The sequence below is a fragment of the Pipistrellus hanaki genome (assembly GCF_964339955.1).
Source record: "Pipistrellus hanaki genome assembly, chromosome: 6".
Classification (NCBI taxonomy): Eukaryota; Metazoa; Chordata; class Mammalia; order Chiroptera; family Vespertilionidae; genus Pipistrellus; species Pipistrellus hanaki.
Window position 1 is genome coordinate 44,468,518 of NC_140508.1, and position 19,843 is coordinate 44,488,360.

The 19,843-nt window shown below is 39.8% G+C and overlaps 1 protein-coding gene across 2 annotated transcripts in view; it reads left to right on the forward strand.

The window, feature by feature from the left end:
• RELCH (RAB11 binding and LisH domain, coiled-coil and HEAT repeat containing) overlaps positions 1–19,843 on the forward strand; it is a 95,425-nt gene that overhangs the window by 9,046 nt on the left and 66,536 nt on the right. For both annotated transcript variants that reach the window (XM_084888296.1, XM_084888297.1), the window contains exons 2-4: positions 10,813–10,902; positions 19,539–19,610; positions 19,722–19,777. In XM_084888296.1, the coding sequence (XP_084744422.1) occupies positions 10,813–10,902; positions 19,539–19,610; positions 19,722–19,777 (218 nt within the window). The remainder of the gene's footprint in view (positions 1–10,812; positions 10,903–19,538; positions 19,611–19,721; positions 19,778–19,843) is intronic.

Sequence of the window (19,843 nt, forward strand, 5' to 3'; positions counted from 1 at the left end):
GAGGAAGGGAGAGAGAGAGTTAGAAACATCGATGAGAGTCACTGATCAGCTGCCCCTTGCACATCCCCTACTGGGGATATGTCCGCAACATGCCCTTGACCGGAATCGAACCCTAGACCCTTCAGTCCCCAAGCCGACGCTCTATCCATTGAGCCACACCGGTTTGGGCCACTATTTTTCTTAAAAGTTTAAGGCATTGCTCTCTTTTTATCTTGAAGCCTTGCCTCATGGTTACATCTAAGTTTCTAATCTACTCTTGGAGCATGACTAAGTCTTGAAAAGGAGACCACACAGTGCAATCAGGGGTGTAGCCTTCTTCCAGATTTTCCTACTCATTATTTCAGAAATCCCCAGCAGTGAGAAACAATGTTCATATGTTTTTGAAACCAGCTGGTCCTGTTGTAGGTGGATAGGTTGCTCAAAGTAGTGACATCATATTTTCTGTTATTTCTAGCCATCTATCAAGTTCTCTGCCTGAGTGCTGCCTTAGTTCAAGCCTTTAGCTCCCACCTGGACCATCAGTTTTAGACTTATAACAGTGCATTTAATCTCCATTCTTATTTTTACTTGATTTTAGAAGCTATTTGTTCTGTCACTCCAACTAAAACCTTTTAAAATTTCTTCCTCCTGTTTAGTTGTTTCCTACTTGCACAACTGTGAATAGTCTGCTTTCTTTCATTACTGTGAAAATGCAGATGGTAGTGACCCCTCTTACAGGGATTGTTATCTATAAAAAGTGGCACTAAAAAGTGGTCAAAATGTTAAATATCATAACTATTGTTATTAATAATCCTCTTTATCTGACAACTATTCATATGATAAAATCATCCAGCATTACAGAAATTTAAGTGAATGGTTTATCAATGAATTTGTGTTTAAATCTTTTGGCTTTAAAGTTGAACTCATTGTGGAATCTTGTGACAAAGAAAAGATGGACTGCAGACTGGGAGACTAGAATTCTACTCCTAGCTTGCTCTCAGATTAACCTTTAACAAAAGGTTAATGTGATCTGATTGAATCACTATCTGTGTGCATGACTTAATTGGAGAGGTTTATAAGTTTATTTGAGGCAAGGACTTTTATCTTTTTACTCCCCACCGTGCGTTAGTAGGTATTTATAGAATTCATGAATACATAATTCAATTTTGCTCATCTATAAAGATGAAAGTGTTGGAATATCTCTAAGATTACTTCTCACTTGCAAGTATTTTAAATATAGGATCAGTGAAATGAGCCCAAGCATTTTAATTTAAGTGGGTAGCATTTAAAATGCTTATACAAGAGAAACCAAGATGGCGGCATAGGGTAGATACCCGAATGCAGCCTACCACAACAAATTTGAATTTAGAACTGGAAAACAGGGGAGGCATTGCCCTGAGGCACCGGACTGCTAGCTGAGAGGAGGCTCTGCCATCTGGGAAGGAGAGAGAAGGCACATTGAACCTCGAGAACTGTGTGCGTGAAAAGGCGCTGGCTTACTCCCGGCGCGCAGAGAGGAAGGGCCAGACCAAGATTGCTGCTGGCGTTCTCCCGGTGCGCTAGAGGGTGGGCCAGGCTGAATTCGCTACTGACTTACTCCCGGGCGCGCAGAGAAGGTGGACAGCTAATGCTCGGCTGACTTTCTTGTTGGAGAGGAAAACAGAATCACCCTATTGCTCTGATAGACGGCCCCAGATAGGGAGAGGTCAGACTGTCAGGCAGTGGGCAGAGATCTCTTGGAGGTGTGTGAAACCAGAGGCCATTACTACGGGACTTGGGGAGGAGCCAAAGGAAAAACAAAGCTTGTCTGCACCAACCCGAGACTCCATCCCGTCCAAGCTGAACACAGAAGCTCTCCCAGAGGCTGGCTTTTTCTAAGGAGGGACTGGCTGGAATCCAAAGCTTGTCTGCGCCTTTACCAAAGAGGTGTGCGCTCCTGCAACCAATCTTCCGAAACTCACCACAAACATGACTTTTCTAAGGCGAGACTGACAGGGAACCAAAATTGTCTGTGCCACCCTGAGACCCCGCCACATCCAAGCAGAGTACAGAAGCCCTCCCAGCTGAGACACTGCTGATCCTCACAGCCAATTGGCTTGGAGATCAACGCTTCCCAGTGATACCAACAATAAGCAAGGCTTAACAACAAGACTGCACACACAGCCCACAAAGGGCTACACCAAGACTGTCCACCGCAGGTAACTGGGAAGGCTGTGCTACTGGGCTCTACCGGAACACCTAGCACACAAAACTGTTCCATCAAATCAGGGAAACAACTAAAATGCAGACAAGAGGAAGGACACAAAGGAAGGAGATGGAGGAAAAGAAAAGATTGGACATTGAGTTCAAAATTACAGTTATAAGGTTATTCAACAATATCCTAAAAAAGGCCGATAAAATAAAAGATACCTATGAGGATATGAAAAGGGAGCAACTAGAAATAATAAGTGATCAACTAGAAATGAAGAAAACATTGTCTGAAAGAAAAAATATTACACAGAGTCCTAAAAACAGACTGGAAGATCGCAAGAATCAAGACAAAGATTTAGAACACAAAGAGAGGACACTCCTCTGCAGAAGCAAGAAGATAAGAGAATCCAGAAAGTTGAAGATAGTGTAAGAAACCTCTGGGACAATTTCAAGCGAACCAACATCAGAATTATGGGGATCCCAGAAGAAGAGAGAGAGCAAAATACCGAAAGAATACTGGAAGAAATAGTGACAGAAAACTTCCCCCACCTGGGGAAAGAATTAGACTTACAAGTCCAGCAAGCGCACAGAACCCCAAACAAAAGGAATCCAAGGAGGACCACACCAAGACACATCATAATTAAAATTCCAAGAGCAAAAGACAAAGAATATTAAAAGCAGCAAGAGAAAATTAGGTAGTTACCTATAAAGGAGCACCCATACGATTGTCAGCTGATTTCTCAACAGAAACCCAACAGAAACCATGCAGGCCAGACGGGAATGGCAAGAAATATTCAAGGTGATGAATAGCAAGAACCTACAGCCAAAAATACTCTACCCAGCAAAGCTATCACTCAGAATCGAAGGCCAGATAAAGAGCTTCACAAATAAAAAAAAGCTAAAAGAGTTCATCACCGCCAAACCAGAATTATATGAATTGCTGAAGGGAGTTATTTAGGAAGAGGAAGAAGATAAAGATAAAAATTATGAACAACAAATATGTAACTATCAACAAGTGAATCTAAAAACCAAGGGAATTGCCGAAACCGGTTTGGCTCAGTGGTAGAGCGTCGGTCTGCGGACTGAAAGGGCCCGGGTTCGATTCCAGTCAGGGGCATGTACGTTGGTTGCGGGCACATCCTGGTAGGGGGTGTGCAAGAGGCAGCTGGTCAATGTTTCTCTCTCATTGACGTTTCTAGCTCTCTATCTCTCTCCCTTCCTCTCTGTAAAAAAATCAATAAAATATATTTTAAAAAAAATAAATAAAAACCAAGGGAATTAAAAAATCTGATGAACAATATTAACTGGTGAATATAATAGAATCAGAGGTATGGAAGGGGAGTGGACTGACGATTCTCGGGGAAAAGGGGATTGAGGGTGCAGGAAGAGACTGAACAAAAACTGTGCACCTATGGATGAGGACAATGGGGGATGGGGAAAGGACAGAGGGTGGAGTGGGAACCTGGTGGAGGGGAGCAATTGAGGGGGGTGGGGAGAGGAACACATTTGTAATAATCTGAACAATAAAGATTTATTAAAAAAAATTATACACAACCTCAGTCAGGTAAATTTATTATATTTCTTTATTTTTATTTTTTTAAAATATATTTTATTGATTTTGTACAGAGAGGAAGAGAGAGAGATAGAGAGTTAGAAACATCAATGAGAGAGAGTCATCGATCAGCTGCCTCCTGCACAACCCCTCCAGGGGACATGCCCGCAACCAAGGTACATGCCCTTGACTGGAATCGAACCCGGGACCCTTCAGTCCCCAAGCCAATGCTCTATCCATTGAGCCAAACCGGTCTTGGCATATTTCTTTATTTTTATTGTCTAAAGTTTTACATATGTCTCCTTTTCCCCCAATTGACAACCCTCCCCCCAATAGCCATTCCCAGCCCTGGCAAGCCCCCACCACCCTAGTGTCTGTGTCCATTGGTTATGCTAATATGCATGCATACAAGTCCTTTGGTTGCTCTCTACCCTCCCCTACCATTTATCTCTGGATCTATTCTTGTTCATCAAATTATGTTGACCATTGTATCCCATATATGAGTGAGATTTATTATCTTTTTTATTTATTAAATTTATATACTATACATTATTATTTACCATGACATAGTTTTTTTAGGCACGATTCAATAAATGACCTTTACTGAAAGAATTAGAATATAAAAGTTAATTCCTTGATACTATATTTCTTTTATTTTATTTATTTTAAAAAAAAATATATTTTATTGATTTTTTACAGAGAGGAAGGGAGAGGGAGAGAGAGTTAGAAACGTCGATGAGAGAGAAACATCGACCAGCTGCCTCTTGCACACCCCCTACCGGGGATGTGCCCGCAACCAATGTACATGACCTTGCCTGGATACTGTATTTCTTCCTATTCTTTAGTTGTGAAATGAGTATTTTCAAGTGTTTTTAATTATAAAATACACTATCTACAGTGGGTGTCGAACTCAATCAGAGAAGGGGCCAAAATCTAAAATCCAGCCTAAATCGCGGGCCGAATGGTTTACTGAACAGTCATAAACTGACAATGTCATAAACTGACAGCGGAGTGCAGTGATGACAGCGCGGTGCGGGCCACATTGCAAGGCCTGGCGGGCTGGATTTGGCCCGCGGGCCTTGTGTTTGACACACGTGATCTACACTAATAAAAAGAAACATGCAAATTTACTGTCACTCCGCTGTGCCCGCCAGCCAATCAGGAGTGAGTATGCAAATTAACCCAACAAAGATGGCAGCAGCCATGGAGCTGGAACGAGCAGGAGGCTTGGGTTGCCCGGGCAACAGAGGAAGCCAAGCTTTCAGCCTGCTGTGGATTCTGCTCAAGGAGGGGCTGGGTGCCTGAGTCACCGGGGGACGTGAAGACGGCTGAAAATGGCTCTCAGCCCCTTACCCAGGCTGGCCACACCCTCATGGGATAAAGATCCCCTCTGGGGGGCTCGGCCAGCCTGCAAACTGCCATCAGCCTCTCACCCAGGCTGGCCAGGCACTCCAGTGGGAACCCCCACCCTGAGGGATGGGTGGTCAGCTTGAAAACAGCCCGTAATCCAGGGTGGCCACACACCCCCAGTGGGGACTCTCACCCCATGGGGGCATGGCCAGCCTGCAAACCACTACAGGCCCCTTGCCCAGGCCACCTCACACTCTAAGGTAGGGGTGTTGAACTCAATCAGAGAAGGGGCCAAAATCTAAAATCCAGCCTAAATCGCGGGCCGAATGGTTTACTGAACAGTCATAAATTGACAATGTCATAAACTGACAGCGGAGTGCAGTGATGACAGCGCGGTGCGGGCCACATTGCAAGGCCTGGCGGGCTGGATTTGATCCGCAGGCCTTGTGTTTGACACATGTGCTCTAAGGGAACCCCCACCCTGATCTGGGACACCCTTTGGGGCAAACCAGTTGACCCCACCTGTGCACCAGGCCTCTATACTAATAAAAAGGTAATATGCTAATTAGACTGGGAGACCTTCCAGGATACATGGACGTTCTGGACAAAGCCATGGTGGCAGGGCCCAGGTACAGGTGGTCAGAGGCCAAGAGGGGAGAGCAGTTGTGGGTGATCAGGCCAGGATGGGACGGCAGTTGTGGGTGATCAGGCTGGGGGGGGCGGGGAGCATGGAGGGTGATCAGGCCGGTGGGGGCGGGGGGAGGTAGGGGCAGTTGGGAGTGAGCAGACCAGCAAGGGGGCTATTTGGGGGAAAGCAGGTTGTCAGTCTGGGTCAGTTGGGGCTGATCAGGATGGGGGGGCAGTTGAGGATGAGGCCACCCGGGGGGGCAGTTGGGGGTGAGCAGGCCAGTGGGGAGGGCAGATGGGGGTGAGCAGGCCAGCAGGGGTCCCAGTTGCGGAAAAGCAGGCCGGCAGGGGGGCATTTGAGGGTGAGCAGGTTGGGGGTCAGTTGGGGACAAGCACTCTTGCAGGCAGAGTGGTTAGGGGCAATCAGGCAGGCAGGCAGGTGAGCAGTTAGGAGCCAGCAGTCCCAGATTGTGAGAGGGATGTCTGACTGCTGGTTTAGGCCCGATCCCTATAAACCATCGGTAGGACATTCTTCAAGGGGTCCCAGATTGGTGAGGGTGCAGGCCGGGCTGAGGGACACCCTTCCCTTTCTCCCCCCATGCACGAATAATACCGGGCCACTAGTTATAAAATATTGAAATTTTTGGAGAAAAGATATCAACACACATACAAAGAAATTCAGACAGCCCTAGCCAGTGGCTTAATTGGTTGGAGTGTTGTTTCATATACCAAAGGATGGCAAGTGTGATTCCTAGGTTGCGGTTCAATCCCCACTGGAGACAACTGATGGATCCCACCCCCCCTCTTAATCTTTCCCTCCCTTTTTCCCTCCCTCCCTATCTCTCTCTCTCTCTCTTAAAAAAAAAAAAAAAAAAAAAAAAAAAAAAAAAAATCAGTGAAAACATATTCTTGGTGAGGGCTGAATTTAAAAAATATTCAAATAGTATGGAGTATGTAATGAAAAATTTTAATTTTACTTCTCAATTAGTATTAATAACATATATTTACAAAAACATATAAAGCACATATAAGAATACACAACATACCTACATGGACTTTTATATATTATACACATCTAAAAAATTATTCTTTAATATTTTACTATACCTTTCTGTCAGTAACCTGGTACACAATAGTTCAACAGATGTTTTAATTGAATTAACCAGTGTTCTTTATTAGTCAGCAGCTGGTCAGTCTTCTTGATACATTTAATTTTTAAAGTGCTATTTAGTTTCCCTAAAAGATACGTTTTCAAGCATCTGAGACTAATTTTTTTAACTGATTTGAAATTTCATTCTGTCATCAGTTCTAAAGTATTAAATGTAAATATGAATTAGACTACTTACATGCATGATTTATAAAGTCAGTCTGCATATCTTATAGTCATACTGTATAATGCATTTAGTTTTTAGACTTAGTAAAACTTACGTACAGGTCTTACCAGTTTGTGGATTATGATGAAAGTCCCGGATCATTCAGTTTCTGAGTTATAAAGTAAATATTAAGAAGTTACACAATCCTGGAATTTGAAGAAATGCTGATACAGTTCTTATTAGAATATGCAGCTTCTTTCTTTCATTAACAAATATATTTTAATGATTTCAGAGAGGAAGGGAGAGGGAGAGAGAATCATTAATTGGCTGCCTCTTACATGCCTCACACGGGGGGGGGGGGGGGGGGGGAGGGGGGGGGAGGGGTCATTAAGCCTCCAACCCCCTAGGTCCACACTCAAGCACTAAGCCACACTGGTTGGGCTGTAGCTTCTTTCTTAATAAAAAAGGTTATTTTTTCCAATCTCTTTTTTTATATTAGAATATTTGGAAGGGCATTTGCTTGTCCTGAAAAAAAATGTGGCTGTATCTAAAGAAGCATACTTATTTTAGAGCTATAAAATTACCTTATATAACTCTTAAATCCAAAGTACATTTTATTTACAAAATCTGTTATGGGCTAGTACAATAAAAGTTTAAATTATTTTCTTAATAAATAATTATTTTCCTGACATAGTGAAATACAGTTCAATGAATTATGACATGAATGTTATGATATCATAGTTATTGTTATTTTAAAAGTATTGTGGCTTTTTTTTCTTCGAAAATAGAAAGTATTGGGGCCTGGAACTAAAAAAATATATATTTTTTTTCAATGGCCATATTAATGCTGTGTTTTAATAAAATTAAACTGTTTGCTTTCCTCAAGGAATTTTCCTATTGCATAGGTGATTTCTTTCAGAGTATAATGGAGGGATAATGTATGGTGATCAACTAAGTTCTAACCTATATCTTTATGTCTGATTAAAAATATTAAAATGAGGAAAAGAAAGAAATACTTAGAAAACTAACGTTGGATACTTCACATCATAAAAAATATTTATCTGAAATCAGCCAACGTCAGTACTTAACATTCCATGAATATCAGGACTAACCAAAACAGTGAGGTCTGGTATTACAAAACCAGAATATTGACTGATGTAAGTTCATCCTATTTGATGTACATGTTTAAATATACAGGTTAGAAACAAGAATAAACTAAGGAGTAGCTAAGACATGTGACTAAGAGCATAGAGTATAGAACACAAGTAGAATTTCTGGTTAGGTCAGTAATGGCCAGCTAAACTAACATATCAGGAAAATCAAGATGTTAGATATGTGGTCAAAGAATGTGAATAGAAAATTCACACAAATACCCCCAAAAGGTAGTGGCCAATATGTTTTTTAAAGAATGTGCATGTTCACCAGGAATCAAAGAGATGCCTAGATAATTAAGATATAATTGTATAGTATGTTAAATTGGTGCATTTAAAAATACTGATTGACAACAGCTATTATATGGTGCTGATGGAACTCAGATTGCTATGTATACTTATTCTGGAAATCAGTTTAAGCAATATGTATCAAGGATTCGTGCACTGGTGAGGAGTGTGGCCTGCGCAGATCGGGCCACTGTGGGAGCCCTGCTCATCCCAGTCTTCTGTGCAACTATGGACCTGCCCTCTGAGCGGCTGTCCCCTGGTCTGGCATCTTCCGTGGAGCCACAGCACTCGCCTCTCCAGGGGACCCAGTTGGGGCTGGGCCCAGGAACAGTAGCACTGAGAGGCAGTGGAATAGACCTCACTCCTGAGGCAGTGGCCACAAACCTTCGTGCATGGGTCGGGTCGGGGTGGGGGAGTCAGGCTTAAGCCGGCAGTTGGACATCCCTCTCACAATCTGGGACTGCTGGCTCCTAACCACTCACCTGCCTGATTGTTTCTAACTACTTCTACCTGCTTTCCTGATTGGTCCTAACCTCTCTGCCTGCCAGCCTGATCGCTCTTAACTGCCCTCTCCTGCCGGTCTGTTCTCTCTCCCCTAACGACTCTCCCCTGCCATCCTGATTGCCCCTAACTGCCTCTGCCTGCCTGATTGCCTCTATCACTAGCCTCTGGCAACCACTCAGCTATTTATGTTTCTATAGGTTTGCCTATTCTAGACATTTCATATGAATGGAATGGTACAATATATGGCCTTCTGTATCTGGTTTCTTTCACTTAGCATATTTTCAGGGTGTATGTTGTAGCATGTGTGAGTACTTCATTTCTTTTTGATGGCCAAATAATATTCCATTGCATGGATATACTATATTCTATTCATATGTGCATTGATAGACATCTGGTTCATTTGTTGTGAATACAGTCATGTGCTACATAATGTTTCAGTCAAGGACAGATCACATATACATAGTGGTCCAATAAGATTATAATGAAGTTGAAAATTCTTATCACCTGGTGGTGACACCATATGGTCATAATTTAAAAGCTCATTACTCATGTGTTTCTGGTGATGCTGGAATAAACAAACCTATGCTGCCAGTTATATAAAAGTGTAGTATATGCAATTATATACAGTACATGATACTTAATAATAATAAATGGCTACTATTGGTTTATGTACTATATTTTTTTTATTAAATTATTATCTGTGTACATATTTTAACATTGCTCCCCCCCCCAGAGTTTTGTGTACGTATGTACTCTATTTTTAATCATTATTTTAAAGTATATTCTTTCTACTTATGAATTAAAATTTGTTGTAAAACATTATTCCATGTTACACCAACAACAGTCTTATACATCCCATGTTTACTATGTCTCTTGATTATTTTTTTTGTACTGTATTTAATATCATTTTATTTTGTTTGGTAACATGCTGTACAGGCTTACAGCCTGGGAGCAGTTATCATCTAGATTTGTATAAGTATGCTCTGATGTTTGTACGAGGATGAAATTGCCTAATGACACATTTTTTCAGATCTAGAATTTCCTGGAAATGTTTTATAGTCTGTCTTTCTGCTAAGATTTCCTCTACTTTTGTTCATTGTGCACTTGCATTTACTTCACCTAGCATAATTATAATAGCTATTTTAAAATATTAGTCTACTAATACTAATATCTGGATTATTTTGGGATTGTTCCCTGTTAATAGTGTTTTCTCCTGAGACTGGCTCACAATTTATTAGTTCTTATGTATTAAGAAATTTTGGACTGTGTAGTGGACAATGTGTAGACTGCACATGTGTCAAACACAAGGCCCGCGGGCCAAATCCAGCCCGCCAGGCCTTGCAATGTGGCCCGCACCGCGCTGTCATCACTGCACTCTGCTGTCAGTTTATGACATTGTCAGTTTATGACTGTTCAGTAAACCATTCGGCCTGCGATTTAGGCTGGATTTTAGATTTTGGCCCCTTCTCTGATTGAGTTCGACACCCCTAGTGTAGAGACAGGATTCTGCCCTATTTTTTCGACTTTCATATTTTTTAGTAATAAATTGTCTAGTCAGACTCAATCTGCAACTCCTATGCAGCAGTTCAAAACTTTTATTTCTTCTTTTTTTGCCTTTAGATTGGTTGGTATTATGCCTTGCATGTTCATTGTTCAGGAGTTAGCCAGAGATTTGGGCAGGGAAATTTGAGTTTGTTTAATTGGTATGGGCATTTTTACCTTAGTTTATTGTTTTAATAGAATTTCTAGATCTTAGTTTTATTAACTAGAAATTATTGTAAAGAATTGATTGCCATTACCTTATTTTGGTAATTAAATAAAAATCTGTTTAATTCTTCTATTTTTCTCTTCATTACAGATAGAGCTGGGAGCATCAGTACTCTTGATTCTTTAGACTTTGCAAGATATTCAGATGATGGAAACAGGGAAACAGATGAGAGAGTGGCAGGTGAGTAAGATTGTAAAGACAGATTTGGATTTTTAGGCATTCCAGAAATAATAAAATGACTTGAGGAATTCTGTTTCTTCCACAATTTGGTATGTTAATATAATTATATAGTTATTATGCAAAATTATTTTTTATTAACTTATTGGCGCCAGGAAACATCTCAACCTGTAACTTCCTCTTCCAGTGTTGCTATGAGTTTGTGGTTATGCAATTTTCTGAGTTCTTATAACCAACAGTTTACAATCAATAGTTATGAAACTGATGTGAACAGCTTTAAGTTAGCCATAGTTTAGTACAAAGTTGGACTTTGGCTTTGTCATTCCTTTGATCCTTCAAACCAGGGCTGATATTCAGGTGTTGTATGCCAATACGACTCTAAGGATTGTTCAAATTGGTTGAAATACTTTCATGTAGGTTGTTTAATAAATTTTGTCTTGAGTTCCCCAGGTATTCTTCATCACAGCATCTCTTCAGAAACTTCTCCTGACTTTCCTATGATTCAGAAAAGAAAGGGTGAATGCTTGGTACAGCAGGGGCCTTTAGGACCTTGCCCATTCCAAGATGACCAATAACATTCTTTTTTGGTTGCTTGGTTACTTATTCTAGTTTTCTTCCCCTCCCCAACCTCCAGCAAGTTCTGCCTTCTAAGCATCACCACTGAATCTGTAGAGACTTCAGAAGATCAATTTTTATCTGTGTTCTGCCTACCTCAAGTGAGGCCAGTTGTATTCTGCTGGGGATCTACCCTGGAATTACCAGTGTAGCAGCACTGGCTCTTTAAATATTAAATGGCCTTGTAGGAATTGTGGTTTTCATAGGACATTGGTGGGGATAGCAGATTGATATCAGTTAAATATTTTGATCTTCATCATAATGGTGGGCACTCTTGGAGCAAGAGGGATGCTACATGGGACAAATGGAGCCTGTGGAGGAAATATAAAGTTTGGAACACCCATAATGTGGATTCTTCTGTTGACCAAATGTTGAATTTTTTTCTTCTATTTACTGGGTCAATTTTGTTAAACCTACCAAATGTTTACCCATCGTGGTCTTCTATAATAATAAAAGCATAATATGCTAATTAGACCGGATGTCCTTTCAGACGACCTTCTGGAGGAAGCCCAGGCTGTGAGGGAAGCCAGGGTCCCAGGTACCTGCTGGTGGCTGGAGGGAAGCCCAGGTACCGGGTGCCAGAGGGAAGACGGTCCTGGCTTCTGGGGAAAGGAAGGCCAACTCTTGCACGAATTTCATGCATTGGACCTCTAGTTACAATAAAAAATGTGAATGCTAATTTTTACATGGCACTCCATTCTAAACACTGTGCTAAATGTATATTAAACCATTGAATTATAGAATTCTCCTCCTCCTCCCCAGGAAACTTCAGTGGCAGAGCTAGGATTCAAATGCAGATAGCCCAGCAACAGAGCCCACAATTAACTGTATCTTATGCTACCTCTTAGCATGAAGGGTGAGGTTTGACCTGATTAAAAATGACATTCAAATATATGATTTTTATTCATTGCTTAAAAATGAAGATATTGAATATTTTAAAATCTCATTGTATTATCTGATTTAAAAATGATGTAACTGTTTTTGGTTCAGAAGCTAAGAGAAGATTCAGCAGTATAAGCAATAGCAATGCCATTTGAATGGAGATGTCAGTGAAAGAGTTAAATGTGGCTCCCTGTATCAAATCATGATTTGTAATAAGCATTATGAATTTTTGTTAACCCTCACCCAAGGATATTTTTCCATTGATTTCTTTTTTAGAGAGAGTGGAAGGAAGGGGGAGAGACGAGGAAAGAGAAACATCAATGTGAGAGAGACATATCGATTGTTTGCCTCCTGCAAGTGCCCTGACCAGGGCCAGGGATTGAGCCTGCAACCAAGGTATAGGCCCTTGACCAGAATCAAACTCAGGACCCTTCAGTCTGTGAGTGGACGCTCTATCCACTGAGCCAAACTGCTTAGCATTATTGACAGATGTGTCAAAAACAGTAAAGCTAGCCCTAGCTGGTGTGGCTCAGTGTGGACCAGCGTCCCAGGTTTGATTCTGGTCAAGGTTACATACCTTGGTTGCAGACTCCTAGCATCATTCTCACCATCATTTTCCTAAATTTAAAAATCTGATTCTCCCCCTCCCTCCCACCTCAAAATCTGTATAGGTGTTCCTTCAAAAAGGAAGCAGTGAACAACTGTTTATTGAGCACCTTCTCTATGTACCTCTTAAATTTTAAAGTTTTCTTAAAAATGCAACAAGGGAAATTTATAGTTTAAATATTGGGATCGCCAGTCTTTATTTTAAGCATTTTAAACATCTGCTATGTGTTCAGACTGTTATGCACTGGAAATAGAAATATGACATACATAATACCTGCCCTCAAGGAATGTGTACTGAAATATGTCTATATCTTCAATGCAGATTAATGTTAAATGCTTTGGCATTAGTGAAAAGGACCTGTGAATTGTGGAACCAATAATATTCTTGTCTCAGGTTCACAGGATCCATCTTTTAGCCTCAGTCTCTGACTTTATTTGTTCTCATATCTCTACCTGTTACTATGTTACTTCTCTAGTTCACATCTTAACTTTCATGTTGCGATCTAGAGAGCTAAAAAAACCTGTGCTTTTTAATTTGTACGAAAGACACTCCTAATGCTGGTAAGATCAGTAATGTTTCAGGTTTATTACATAAGGCAGTAAGTATTAGCATACTCATTTATTCAAAATATATTTGAATGCTTACTCTGTATTCAAGGTATTATGCTGTTCTTGGGACAACAATCATATGAAGCCTTTATAAAGCTTAAATAACCTATTAGACATCCTATCTAATAAAAGAGTAATATGCAAATTGACAGTCATTTCAACACACAAGATGGCTGCCCCCATATGGACACAAGATGGCTTCCACAAGATGGCCTGCAGGGGAGGGCAGTTGGGAGGGACCAGGCCTGCAGGGGAGGGCAGTTAGGTGTGACCAGGCCCACAGAGGAGGGAAGTTGTGGATGACTGGGCCTGCAGAGGAGAGCAGTTGCAGGGGACCAGGCCTGCAGGGGAGGGCAGTTGGGGGGAACCAGGCCTGCAGGGGAGGGAAGTTGGGGGCGACCAGGCCTGCAGGGAAGGGCAGTTTGGGGAAACCCAGGCCTGCAGGGGAGAGCAGTTGCAGGGGACCAGGACTTCAGGAGAGGGCATTTGGGGGGAACCAGGATGGTAGGGGAGGGCAATTAGGGGTGACTAGTTCAGCAGGGGAGCAGTTAGGCATCAATCATGCTGGCAGGGGAGAAGTTAGGCAGTGATCAGGCTGGCAGGTAGAAACTGTTAGGGGCAATCAGGAAGGCAGGCAGGCAAGCAGTTGGGAGCCAGCAGTCCTGGATTGTGAGAAGGATGGGGCCTAAATGGGCAATCAGACATCCCTCGAGGGGTTCCAGATTGGAGAGGGTGGAGGCTAGACTGAGGGAAACCCCCCTCATGCATGAATTTTGTGCACCGGGCTTCTATTCTAAAATAACATTCAGATTTTTGCTTGTGGGATATCTTGACCCTGTTCCCTGGGTAAGACGCAGCATCAGTAGTGCTCTCATTTCTTAGCTATTGGCCTGCAATATACATATCCAGCTTTATCAGGATTAAATAAGCCTGTTTGTCTTTATTATATACTAGTGGCCTAAACCAGTAGTCACATCCCTTCCACAATCTGAGACCGCTAGCTTCTAACCACTCACCTGCCTGCCTACCTGATTGCCCCTAACTGCCTCTGCCTGCCTGATCACCCCTAACTGCCCTCTCTTGCCGGCTTGATGTTGTCCCCAACTGCCCTCTCCTGCTGGCCTGATCTCACCCCCAACTGCCCTCCCCTGCCGGCCTGATCTTCCCCACAACTGCACTCCTCTGCTGGCCAATTTGGTTCTAATTGGTTCTATGCCAGTCATTGTTAAAAGTTCCACCTCCTATGCAGCTTTTTGCTCCTCACAGTTGACCCAGATTTGGTTTTGATTGGCCAATTTCTATATCTCTGGGCCTATCAACAGGGCCTGATCAGAAAAGCAGGGCTGATCAGCAACCCTGTGGAAGCTCGAAGAGAAATGAAGGCAGGTCTGCTGGCCAGCCTAGGAGGGAAAGAGAGAGGCAAGTGCTGGTCAAAAGCTGCCACAGACGCTACAGATCAGCCTCTGCTTCTCTCTTCAGGTCTCTTTCTGGGCCTGATTCAAAGCTCCCTCAGCAGTCACTGCTGGGTCACTGGGCCTGCAGCCACAGTAGTTAGCGCTGGGTACCCATGCCCAGCGCTGACTTCCGGATGGTCCGCCTTTCGTCGTGATTGGTCATTACACCCTGGCTCTTTATTATAGTGATTTCTCCCCTACTACAGATATTTGTACTTCCTTTTAGAAATACTTTTTTGTTTTTCTTATTTTGTACTTTACTTAAATCTTACTTATGATTTTGTGTGATTTAAAATAGGATAGATTCTCCAACAAGACTTTAAAGGCAACAAGCCTTTAATATGGTTTTAGGGTGTTGTAATTTATATGGTAAGTCATGAAAGTATGAACTAGGATAGTTGCAGAGACAACTTTAGATGAATGGTTATTTAGGGGGTTATTCAAGGGTTGGAATCAATATGACTTGGATATTTAATTAATGTGGGAGTAAGCACAAGGGTAAGTGAAGAGTAAACTCCAGGTATCCTCTTTGAACAGCTGGTAGATAGTGGTACTGTTAATTGAGAGAGACTGGAGGAAGAGAAGGGAGAACAGAATTGAAAAGGAGATGGTGAAATTCATTTAGATAGGATTGAATTAAAAACTTATGAAACATTGAAATGGGCACATCCAGGTGATAATTAGGTAGATTTTTATCTTGGGGAAAAGGTTTAAAGGTTTTGAATCTTCTGGGATTATGATTTTCATAAGTATGAATATCATCTCATTGGAGTATGTAGAGTAAGAAAAGGGCCTGAGAAACACCAACTTTGAGATGAGTAATAGCAGAATCTGTATAAGAGAATTTGGGCTGGAGGAACAGTAATGGAAATAATTTTTTTTAAGTCTTGGGGAAGGTGATTCTCTCCCCGCCACCCCACAATTTGATGACTGTAGAAAACTAAATATCTATAAACTGGAGATTGCATCTTGCTTCATTTCATTTATTTCTCACATCTACCAAGTCATGCCTAAATAGTACTATGCCTTTCTTAATTCTTTAATCCCAGGAAGGTGCTGCTGGTACTGTCAGGATTTTAATATTGTTTTAGGGAATATATTTTTATTCTAACTCATAGTCTTAAGGAATTTTTTTCTAGAAATGCTTGTGTGATAACAATATAAGTATTAAAGTTGGGGAAGTGGTATTTCATGATGAAATCAAATCACTTTATATTAAGAAGAAAGTGGCAGGTTGCTTGACTCAACCCTATTGATTTGAACTCTTCAATACTGAATAGGAATAGGAGTAAAAAAATACTTGACTAACCAATGTTATAGAAAAGGTCTTCCAAAATAATATTTTGAGTTTTGTGGCAAATGAACTAAGACTGGCAAATATTTCAAGATCATATTAGTGGTATATTAAGTTGGGGCATCAAAGAATTGATTTTTTTTCGGCTTTGAAATTTAATACTTTGCCTTTGGTGATTCCATAGTCAGTTTTATATCTCCCAAGTTATGAAAGCATGGTCTTTTAGCATTTAAATACCTCTGATTATCAGGATTGTCCAACCTTGGTTGGGAAATAACTTTTAACTAATCTTGAGTTGCTTATATTGGTTTAATCATTAATATTTTGGTAAGATTATAATATGCATTATTAGAATATACCTACATCTTTTCAGTTATTACTTTAGTTCCAATAAAATTGCATTCAGCAGTGTTGGGCTATTATAGGGTTGTGATGATGGAATGAGCAGATTGTTTGTTGGTTCCTACAGTGTTCTTTAAAAACATACACATCCTCAAACGTTTTTATAAAGAAGTATATTTGAAAAATTCTTGAAGAGTGTTTAGTTCAGTGTATCTGTTTACATGATAATTTTGAGCTTTAGGCTAATGTTTTTTAAATAGACAAATTCGTGTGTGTATATAACTGTTCAGACCTTGTTAAACTTTCTCATGTAACTAAAGTTAATTTATCGTACTATGCCTTTATAGAGATGTGCTATAACTTCAAAGATATGCCTCTTGTCTTTTAAAATTTATAGTGTATAATACTGAGAAACATGCAGCAGAGTGAATTCATTTTGATAGGCACTATCTTTTCAAAGCATTGTTAATTTTTAATGGCATTTGGCCATGTATATGTAGATGTGCATAAAATCTAAATTCTTGCCGTCTGACATGGGTTTTTATGGCTTTCTGTGCCTTGATCATTTAGTGTTTTGCTTTTGGTCACCTAAACTTCTACCAATTGAATTTGAGTTTTTCACAGTTTGTGTTTTAACCATTTTTTCCATTTATTTTTTTCATATTCTGTCTCTGGTGCAAGGCATTTCTGATCTGCAATTGTTCTGTAATATATCTTAGTAAATTGTGCTACTAAAAGCATAATAATATGTGCATTCATTTTACTTTACTGACGTATTTTTAAATCAAAATCAATTACTTAAGAGTTTTTAAATTAAAAAAAAAATAAACCTATTCTGTACTTAACCTTACTCCCTAAATGTGTGTAGTTTAACTTTAAACATAGACTCTAAGAGTTTCCAGAATTGTAAGTTTTAGGGAAAATATTTTAATTTCGCTGCACAGAAATGTTTGCAGATCAGAATTGCCAACTCCCAAATGAGAAATAGTACACATACATGTCATCTGATTTTTAGTTGTGTTTCCATGTTGTTGCAGTGAAATTCTGTGAATCAAAATAACTGGCCTCATGTACTAGATGTGAATTAGTTACATCTTAAGTTTTTAATGAAAATATGCAAACTGAGTGAATCCTGATTTTTCCATATATTTTTATAGCTTTGTTGTCTCTGGTAGCATCTCATTTGCCATATTATTTTTTCTGTTTATTAGTCAATTTGGAAAAAATTGTATATTTAAATTTGCTAGTTTTTATGCAGAACTATTTACATACTATAGTTTTTTAATATTTAGTTGTGACAAAGATGACTTAATTTTTCTAGAGGTTTACTTTACAGAAATGGCTTTGTTTATAATTTGAGCAGTGTTCATATATTTTAAAGAAAATTCCTAGTTAAGACACAGTTAAATCTTTTTCATGATGAAACATTTTAAAGAGTTTATTAAAATGTTTCCTCAGTATTGTTTATCTTATAATCAAGCTCTGGTAAAAGGAGACATTTTTGAGTTTCACTAGTGCCTCCTAACATAAACAAATACCTATTTGAGGTTATCAGAAACTTTGAAAACTCTAATTTTAGTTAATTTCCTTAGATAACTACATTTTTGTAATTGTACACAATCTTTTGCTTTAGAATAACCTTAATTAAAATTAAAAGACAAACTATTTCCACCCTTTGGCTGAAAATGAAACCTAAAATAAACCCTTAAGAATTTTTTAAAGATATATATTTAACATATCTAAACATGTTTGTAAAAGACATACACTTGTGTGTAGAAAATTTTATAGGCTTCCCAACAAAACATTTATTCCTTTAGCATCTTAATGAAGTGATATATTCATTAACAATTTTTATATTGACTTATAGCATTATTCTAGATAATGCATTAAAAATACCTTTTTTTTTTTTAGCCCTACCTGGTTTGGTTCAGTGGCTAGAGCATCAGCCTGTAGACCATAGGGTTCTGGGTTCAAGTCCAGTCAAGGACATGTGCCTCTGTTGCAGGCTCCTCCCCTTCCCCAGTCCTGGTCCAGAAACATACAGGAGGCAACCAATCGATGTGTTTCTCTCACATTGATATTTTTCTCTGTCTTTCCCTCTCTCTGAAAATCTGAAAATGGAAAAATATCCTCAGGTTAGGATTACAAAAAAAAAAAAAAAAAAAAAGATACCTTTTTTAAAATTGATTTTAGAGATAGTGGGAGAGAGATAGAGAGATAGAAACATCAATGAAAGAGAAACATCAATCATTTATCGGTGCCTCCTTCACATCCCCAACTGGAGATCAAGCTTGTAACCTGGTCATATTCCCTGACCTGGAATCAAACTGATGACCTTTGGTTCATGGGTCAATGCTCAGTCACTGAGCCAGACCAGCCGGGCCCTTTTTCTTTTTAATCCTGAGGTCTTCCTTAAGTTTATTTGCTTGGACTTCATCTAATTTTTATCTTTTCCTCTAAAATTATATAACCTGAGAATATTTCATTTTCTTATCTAGATTGACAGAAGCAGAAGCACCCACATTACTAATATTTTTATTTACTAGATAAGATTATACCATAGGCTTTATTTTTAAATAGAGCTATTCCTTGTCAGACAGCTAGAATATTTTATCAGTAGTCCCCTGAATTCTAAAACTATGGAAAACATTCACCAGTTTGCTTGCTAATCAACTCTGCTGCATGCGTTCACAAGTTTCATAAAGATTGCATGCTTTCTGTTTTCAATACAAATTGTATTTTTTTTTCATACCCATCTTTGCTTTTTATTTTTTTTATTTTTGTTTCCCTTTTCTTGGTTGGATGCCTGTGTGTGTTTATTCCAAATCCCTGTCCAGTCCTGGAGTTTGAACTACGGAAAGCCAAGGAGACCATTCAGGCCCTCCGAGCCAACCTGACAAAGGCTGCAGGTGGTGTACATAAAATTTTTTTGCGACTTTTCCTTTTTGGACAATGTAGAAGTAGCTGAGATATTTTCAAATGTTAAATAGTAAAATACTATTTATATTTTCTTCCACCAGAACATGAAGTTCCTTTACAGGAACGAAAAAATTACAAATCAAGTCCTGAAATTCAGGTGGGTGAATGACAGCTCTAAAGGTATCGTCCACATAAAATGGTAGCATAAATATTGAAGGAGGAA